This window comes from Zootoca vivipara, chromosome 15, assembly GCF_963506605.1.
Source record: "Zootoca vivipara chromosome 15, rZooViv1.1, whole genome shotgun sequence".
Lineage (NCBI taxonomy): Eukaryota > Metazoa > Chordata > Lepidosauria > Squamata > Lacertidae > Zootoca > Zootoca vivipara.
Window position 1 is genome coordinate 38,499,470 of NC_083290.1, and position 9,017 is coordinate 38,508,486.

At 52.9% G+C, this 9,017-nt stretch overlaps 1 protein-coding gene across 1 annotated transcript; it reads left to right on the forward strand.

Moving 5' to 3' along the window:
* The first annotated feature begins 2,953 nt into the window (after positions 1 to 2,953).
* Positions 2,954 to 7,330, forward strand: ZNF703 (zinc finger protein 703). The gene is made up of 2 exons (XM_035140057.2): positions 2,954 to 3,657; positions 4,611 to 7,330. Exons 1-2 carry the CDS (start codon positions 3,367 to 3,369, stop codon positions 6,054 to 6,056), a joined length of 1,737 nt encoding a protein of 578 aa, XP_034995948.1. The 5' UTR covers positions 2,954 to 3,366; the 3' UTR covers positions 6,057 to 7,330.
* The last annotated feature ends 1,687 nt before the right edge of the window (positions 7,331 to 9,017 follow it).

Consider the following 9,017-nt stretch of genomic DNA (forward strand, 5'->3'; position numbering starts at 1 on the left):
CCCCGTGCTTTATAATGTGCTCAAAATTTATGAGACTGAGTGCCACCCAGATGACCTACTGGATGTCCCTGCTCAGTCTGCATTTCAAGTGCTAATCCTTGATGGGCAATTTCACAGCCCCTGCTCTAATTTCTTATGGCTCCTGACATTTAATCTGGGCTTGGACCAGACAGCCTTCCAAATGGGGGATGCCCATAGCTGCCAAGTTTTCCCTTTTCTCGCGAGGAAGCCTATTCAGCATAAGGGAAAATCCCTTAAAAAAAGGGATAACTTGGCAGCTATGAGGATGCCATTGAGGACTGCCCTTTGCAAAACAAGACACTTGGCCCCCTTGAGGGGGGGGACATAGGTACCAACTCCCTAGAGCCCTGGGTACCCAAACACCCACAAAATTCCCCCGAAGGGGCCTTGTTGTTGTTGTTTAGTCGTTTAGTCGTGTCCGACTCTTCGTGACCCCATGGACCATAGCACACCAGGCACTCCTGTCTTGCACTGCCTCCCGCAGTTTGGTCAAACTCATGTTCGTAGCTTCGAGAACACTGTCCAACCATCTCGTCCTCTGTCGTCCCCTTCTCCTTGTGCCCTCCATCTTTCCCAACATCAGGGTCTTTTCCAGGGAGTCTTCTCTTCTCATGAGGTGGCCAAAGTATTGGAGCCTCAGCTTCACGATCTGTCCTTCCAGTGAGCACTCAGGGCTGATTTCCTTAAGAATGGAAAGGTTTGCTCTTCTTGCAGTCCATGGGACTCTCAAGAGTCTCCTCCAGCACCATAATTCAAAAGCATCAATTTTTCGGCGATCAGCCCTCTTTATGGTCCAGCTCTCACTTCCATACATCACTACTGGGAAAACCATAGCTTTAACTATACGGACCTTTGTCGGCAAGGTGATGTCTCTGCTTTTTAAGATGCTGTCTAGGTTTGTCATTGCTTTTCTCCCAAGAAGCAGGATGAAGGGGCCAGGCACCCACAAATTTTGGTGCCCTGCATGGAACCTACAGCCCCGGGCACCCACGGTCACAGGACCAAGCTGGCACTCCTGCTTGGCCGCCACAAAAGGCAAAAAGGGGAAAGTGGGGCTATAAGGTTAAAAAACAAACAAATCATGGTACCTGTGCTGAAGTTTGAAGGTCTGACTAGTGAGACTTTCTTTCAAGTAAATAGGCGGTAACTCGGAGGCACAACACCCGCTTTCCCTTTATGTCCATCTGTTTTGTTTAATGATTTTTATATACCACTCAACTGTGAACAAAAAACACACACCCTCAAATCAGTTTACAAAAATAAAAAATAAAATTATCAATTAAAAAACCAAGCTTTTCCAAAATTATTCCATATGATTAAAAACAACAGTAGCTACGGTAAAAAGAAATGCAACACAGGTGACTTCTATCTACATGTCTGGATAGGCTTGAGCAAAAACAAAAAGGTGCCTGCCTGGTGCCAATAAGGCAGGGGGTTCCAAAAGGTAGATACATGCAGAAAGCCCCAGGTTCAATCTTCAGCTTTTCCAGCAAGGGCTGAGAATGCCCCCTGCCTGAAACTCTGCAGAGCTGTTTCTGCTGCCCATCAGTGTGGACAATGCAGGGCTAGATGGACCAATGGTCGGGCAGGGGTCAGCAAACTTTTTCAGCAGGGGGCTGGCCCACTGTCCCTCAGAACTTGTGGGGGGCTGGACTATATTTTGGAAAGGGGAAAAAAATAAACGAATTCCTATGCCCCACAAATTACCCAGAGATGCATTTTAAACAAAGGCACGCATTCTACTCATGTAAAAACACCAGGCAGGCCCCACAAATAACACAGAGATGCATTTTAAATAAAAGGACACATTATACTCATGTAAAAACATACCGATTCCCGTACCGTCCGAGGGCCGGATTTAGGAGGCGATTGGGCCGAATCTGGCCCCCGGGCCTTAGTTTGCCTACCCATGGGCTAGGTAGAAGGCAGATTCCTGTGTTCCTGTGCCTAGGATGACCACAGCGGCAGATTCTAAAGGCCCTCTAGTAAATCCATATTATGGGATTGGGCCTGAGCACAAGTGGCTGGAAGGCTGCTGCTGCAAGCAGGCCTTGCTTGAGGGTTTCCCAAGAGAACAGGATGCTGGGCAGCCTAGCTTTTGGTGTGATCCTTCAGGGCTCAGTCAGTCTTTTTATGTTCTTAATTTTGAAGCTCACCATTCCACATCCTTAGCTATTTAACCTGCAGACTGGCATCAGAAGAGCATATTTTAGACCCGTGACCTTTCATTTTTTTTCTTTTCTTTCTTTTCATGTGGCGCTTATCTCCGCTTTTCCTCCTGGAAGGAAGCCCAAAACAACTACAGTACCAGCAAAACAAACAGAGAGCAACTCAATAAACACAACATCCGGTTGTCTCCAATGCTAGCGCTACTCAGAGTGGACCTCTTGAAGTTAATGGACCTGACTGAGGTTCATTGCATAAACCTCAATGGGTCTACTCTGAGCTTAGTTGGAAACAACCCATAGAAATGATGTGGTGGAAATGGCATGCAAGGCTGCATACACACCATACTTAAAGCACACGACTTCCCCCGAAATTGTCCTGGGGACTGCAGTTTACTCCTAGCAGAATTACAGTTCCCAGCACCCTGCACAAAACTACAGTTCCCAGGATTCTTTGGGGGAAGCCATGTGCTTTCAGTGCACAGAGCTTAGGCAGCTCATTAAAGTAAGTGCTTTCCCCGCACCCGCTTCTCCAGTGACGAAAGAATATTACATGTTTTTTTGTTCTTCCTGAATTCCCGCCTCCTTTAAAAAAAAAGACCGTAAAGTTTAAAAGTCTTTGCTGCTCAGTTACGTGAAGAAAGGTGAGTGCAATGTTTTCCATAGGCACACAACCTTTCCCCCACTGCCTCCCCCCCACTTGAAAGTGTGGGGGGAAGCCAGCCAGCCTCGCCCCTGGGTGCAATCCGGCGAGGGCGAGGGCGCAGCGCCCTTTCGCAAACGCAGCTCCTCGGCTCTCCGAGAGGTGCCAAGACGCGAGAGCGAGCGAGATCCCTTTAAGCCCCACATCTTCCCACTAGGCTAAGCTCCCCCCACCGCCCGATCGCCCCTCCCAGAGCTCCTTGGCCCGTCCCCGATTGGTGGGCAGGGCCGGTGCCTTTGAAGTGTGCTGCAAGATCGGAGCTATTTGACGTGCGGCTCCGGGAACGGGAAGGGCTTTTTTTTCCAAAAGAGGTTTTTATTATTATTATTATTTCATTAAAGTCTCGCTGGGGCCGGTGCGCTCGTCTTTGCCGCCGCTCCTGCGAGGCGCCCGGGCTTGGGCGCTGCGGAGCTCGCCTCTCCTCCCTCCCCCTCCCCAGCCCGGCCCTACCCCACCCCGCCCGGCCCGCTCCCCCAAATGAGCGCTGGCTCGCCCGCTGGATCTAACGCAAGGACATCGCCCACCAGCAGCGGAGGGAAGAGCGCGGCCGCCGCCGTAGCAGCAGCCGCCGCCACCACCTTCTCCTCTTCAGCCCAGGCTCCGGGAGCCGCGTGCCCGGCGCTCTCGCACCTGTCCCCGGAGGACCCCCTGCGCCAGGCGAACCGGCTTCCCATCAGGGTGCTGAAGATGCTGAGCGCCCACAGCGGACACCTCTTGCACCCGGAATACCTGCAGCCCCTCTCCTCCACGCCCGTCAGCCCCATCGAGGTCAGTGCCAACCAGCTCTTTCCTGCTTTCACTTCTGCCTCTCCACACACGCCGCTCCCCCGACGGCCCGACGGCGAATTTGGCGACGGGAGGGTCCCCCGGCACCGCCGCCACCTCCGGGCGCTTCTCACCTGCGTCCCTCGAGAGCTGCGCCCCGCTTCCCTCGCGTCGGGCCGCGGTGCCTTCGGGAGCCCCACCCTGATCTCTCGCCCTTGCTTGTACTAGAAGTCCGTCTGTTCTCTCTGTGAATTTGTGGAGCCGGACGGGAGAAAATCCTCGCCCGGACTTTCCTTTAAATAGAGTCCCAAGCAAAGAGAGTTATTTGAGTTGTGTGATTTTAACACAGATTCCGACGGCGTAGGAATCGCTTGTTCGTTTCTCGATCTCCCTGGCCGAACTTTGCGAGGCAAGATTCGTGGGCTTTGGCAACGATCGTTGCTCGCGCCCGGAGCCTTTGTGGATCAAAGGCGGGTGATCTCGGGATCCATCGGGGTGGGAAGGAGCGGGGTGGGGGAGGCAGCGAGTGTGAATGTCGAGGCTGCTTGTCTCTCGGTTCGTGGGAGAATCTTTTACCCCGGTTCGGACCCTCCATGAGCCGAGCGCCCGTGGGGAGAGTGAGTGAACCAACCCGTTTGTGGGGTTTGCAGGAGGGGAAACTTCCGCCCGGTTCCGCCGGAGGGAATTTCCGTAAGGGTGGCGCTCCTAAAAAGAAGCCGGGGGGGGTAGCCTAAAATAGTAGTAGGGGAGTCGAGGCAGGAGTGTTTTTGCAACTAGGGCCGGGAAGGGGAAACTATTTGCAGGATCTCCGCGGTGAGTCCCGGGGGTCTTTCCGAGTTGGTGAGTCCTTTGGGTGGGGGTTGAATTGAGGGTGGGGGCGCAGTTCCTCCCGACGCGTCCAGCTCTGCGTGGTCTAACCAGCCTCCCTGTCTCCCTCCTTCCCTTGCCTTCCCCAGCTGGACGCGAAGAAGAGCCCTCTGGCGCTGTTGGCGCAAACCTGCTCGCAGATCGGCAAGCCGGACCCTCCGCCCGCCTCCAAACTCAACTCCGGCGCTTCGGCCGGGCTCGCCGGGCCGGACAAGGAGTCAGGGAGCCGCGGCGGTGCCAGCGCCCTCAAGCAGCTTGGCGAGCCGCCGACCGAGGACAAGTCCAGCTTCAAGCCTTATTCCAAAGGCGGCGGAGGCGGCGATCTGCGTAAGGACGGCGGCGGCGGCGGCGGCCAGCCGAACCAGGCCGGGACGGGCGTGGAGAAGACTGGCTTCCGCGTGCCCAGCGCCGCCTGCCCTCCTTTCCCTCCGCACGGAGCAGCCACCGCCTCGTCCTCTTCCACCTCCTCCTCCCCGGGCGGCTCGAGGGGCAGCTCTCCGCAGCACGCGGATTGCAAAGGCGCCGACGACAAGAAGGAGATGGATATGTCCGCCAAGGCCAGCCCCGACGGCGCGCAAGGAGCCGGCGGTAGCAGCAGCCGCGCCGGCAGCGGCGCGGGCAGCGTGGAGCCCGGAGCTCATAACGAGGCCGCTTCCGGGCGCAAGTCGGAGCCTCCGGCCCTGAGCGCAGGCCACGTGGCTCCGGTGTCCCCATACAAGCCGGGACACTCGGTGTTTCCTTTGCCCCCCTCCAGCATCGGCTACCACGGCTCCATCGTCGGGGCCTATGCTGGCTACCCGTCCCAGTTTGTGCCCAGCTTGGACCCTACCAAGCCCAGCCTGGTGAGCAGCTTGGGGCTACCGGGCAAGGCCCCCAGCTCCAGCCCTCTGACAGGGGCCTCTCCCCCTTCCTTCATGCAAGGATTATGCCGCGACCCCTATTGCTTGAGCTACCATAGCACCTCGCACTTGGGCACTAGCAACTGTTCCAGCTGCGTGCATGACCCGGGCAGCCTGAAAAGCGGATATCCCTTGGTGTACCCCACGCACCCTCTGCACACCACCCTCTCCAGCGCCACACCCAGCCTGCCGGGCCACCCGCTCTACACGTACGGCTTCATGCTCCAGAACGACACCCATCCCCACATATGCAACTGGGTGTCTGCCAGCGGACCCTGCGACAAGAGGTTTTCCACCTCGGAGGAATTGCTGGCCCACTTACGGACCCACACGACACTGCCAGGGGCAGAAAAACTCCTGGCTGGCTACCCTACCTCTGGGCTGGGGTCCGCGGCATCTTGCCACCTGCATCTCCCACCCACCGGCCCCGGGAGCCCCAGCTCATTGCCAGGATCGCTGTCTTTGAGAAGCCCGCACACTTTGGGACTAAGCCGGTACCACCCTTACGGCAAGAGCCACTTGCCCACGGCCGGGGCATTGCCTATGCCCTCTTTGCCCACAGCTGGACCTTACTACTCTCCATATGCCCTTTATGGCCAAAGACTAACCTCAGCCTCTGCACTTGGATATCAGTAACTACAGTTGCCCGGTGTCTGCTGCCTCTCCCTCTTTTTTTCCTGCCCTGGTCCTGGGACTATGTATTTATTTACTGTATGTTAGCTTAAAGCTGGGAATTATAAGTGCATTAATACACCAATGAATCAATGGTATGCAAAAAGTCTGTGTGTCCCCTCCCCCCAAAAATATTGATTATAATAATACCCAACCTAAATCTTTCTCTCTCTCTCTTTTTGCTTGTGGGGGGGCTCTTAATTGCGTTTTCTTTTATCTTTCTTTTAACCCCCTATAATTTTCTTTTTTTTAAAAAAATCTCTTGATCCCCCATAAACCATTTGCATGATTCTCAACAAAATGCATCCCTCCCTCCTTTGTCCCCACCCCTATTTTTTTAAAGGAAATCGTCGTCCCCCCCCCTTTTGTACAGTTATCAGAAGTGTAATTATTATTATTTTTTTGTCCTTTTGTGTATTGTGTTCCAAGGAAAGGGGCGGCGGGAGGTCAGCTGGGAGATGTTCTGTGGCTTTGTTCTAGCTGCAAGATGGGAAGAGCATCACTTGCCATGCGGTGGTGAGATGCACTTTGCTGGTGGGTTGTAAGCAAGGAAGGATCCCAGCCTCTGCCGCCGGCTTTGGTTCTAAGGACTACTCCATCTTAAGTTGGGTGCCCTCTCTCTCCATGAAGTCAGGTGCTCTGAGCTTTGAGAGTTGGTGGGTGCCCTGTATTAGAGGCGAGGGCTGACGTGCCAGTCATCCTGGTGCTTGGATGCTGCTGATGATACTTGAAGCCCAGAAAGAGTGATGAGCAAGTTGATCCATCACAGGGACACCTGCCACAATTTTTCTGAGGTGGTTCTTCTTTTGTTTGTTTTGGTGTTTTGTTTTGTTTTTAAAGACCTGGATTTAAATAAAATTGGCAAGCACCCTCGAGGGACTGGAACTGAAGACCTTCTTTTTTTCTTTCAACATGCACCAAATGAAGAACTCAAAATAACTTTTGCTTAGCCTAGTTCAAGCTGGATCCTTTTAAAGAGTCTGGCTAGCCCCCAGGGGCCAGTTGCATCCTCAGCTGCAGGCTCAAATCTACATACCAAAAAAACCATCCAATCCTCCCTAATTCCCCAATTTATCTTGACCTATGGGAATGGAACTGTCATTAGGTTGTGGAGCCCCATCCTCACCCCCCACCCCCAGTCTTAACGCAGCGCGGAAGGCTGCGGATAATTTTGGGTGATAAGAGCTCCATCCTGGTAAGTCTTATTTTGTTAATAAATGAATACTTGGCTATATCTACCCTGTAGTTTGTGCTGTCTTGCATTCTCCCTTCGGCTGCCTGTGTGTTGTGCGCATCCTTTCCGTATGAACCACAGCATCAAAACAAAAGTGTGGGGGGGGGGAACCCCGCTAGTGAATGACCTATGGCCATTTTAGGACACATTAAAGATTAGCAAGAATATGAAGGTGAGGATTTAGTTTGGGGATTTAGCTCGGTGGTAGAGCATTGGCCTTGCATGCCTGGAGGTCCCAGGTTCAATCCCTAGCATCTCAAGGTAGGGCAGGGCAGGGCAGGGCAGATCCGATCCCCTGTCTGACACTCTGAAGAGCCACTGCCACATCACTGATTTGACAATACCGATTTGGAAGGATCAAAGGTCTGCTCAGTACAAAGCAGCTACCCATGCTCCGAATTTCCAAGGCATTAGCAGCTGAAGATTTTTCTTTTGTACGGCAGGAGGCATTCTTGTGCTCTGCCTACCCAGGCAGGAACAATGAGGTGGTATAGTCCTGAATTGGTGGGGTAGACGCCATCCTTTCAGGCTGCAATGGGGTCACCCTTTCCACTTGAAAAAAATAACCTGCCTGCAAGCGGCACAATAGGCACCAGGCTGAGCTAGCTTCTTTCTCCTTGATATGCCAGAATTTGCAGCAGCATCTCTTGCCCCAGGGAGGTCACCTCCGCACACCTGTCACCTGTTCTTTATGGCCCTTTCTGCCACTTGATTCTGCTGCATGTGTCGACTGCTTCAGCTCCCCTACAAAGTGTTTCCTCATGATGCTCTGCCTCCGCGAATGAGTCCTCGTTATAGGAAATTGCAAACTGAAGGACTGTGTCAGGACTGGAGTCTTTACAAAAGCAAAGCGGAGGAGAGTCAGCGGCGTAATTTTTCTAGCCTGCTTGGGAGAAGGATCACCGAAAGGCTGCAGCACCATCTAGTGGTAGAGAAAAATCAAGCTAATTGTGTGTCTTTGTACGAACGCCGGTTACGTAGCGACAAGCGCACCTTCGGCCGCCTTAATGACGATTACTTTCCCTTGCAAATCTGCCGACAAATGCAAAACACGAAGGGCAATTGGGCGCCTCGTGCTATCATCTGATTTTACTCAAATTCCCAGAACGTCTTCCATCGCTCAGCCTCTTGGGATACATTGAACTAAGCCAGGTGGCCTTTCAAACTTGGGGGTGGCTCCCCCCTTTCTCCTTTTGCATAACAGTGCTGCATAAGCTTTGTAAACCAGCAATATTTGGGGTCGCCGTTTCCATATTTCGGTCTTTGAAAAGCAGGGAGACATCCGTAGTTGGATTTTGCAACTGAGGTCTCAAAAGGTGCTCTTGGCGACATTTGCTCCTCGGCTGGGCTCCTAGGCATACTATTCTCCTAGTAGCAGTGCACCCAAAATAGCATGGAATTTGAGTCAGGTGGGAATGCTGGTGAATTGAGTAAGCTTGGTTTGATTTGGTTTTCCTTGTGGTTCCATTTCCACTGTACCTAGGTGTGTCCTGCATTTCATTACCCTCCAGGATACTAGTTGGCATATATGTCCTCTATTTAAAAATCCGGTGGGGGCATCTAGTGTTAGACCTGCTCATTAATTTTAGACCCTTTAAAGTTAATGGCCATGACTAACTGAAGTCTGTTAATTTCAGTGGATCTGAAACTAAATCTGATTTAGTTGGGTGCAACCCCAAGTCTCAGTCCAA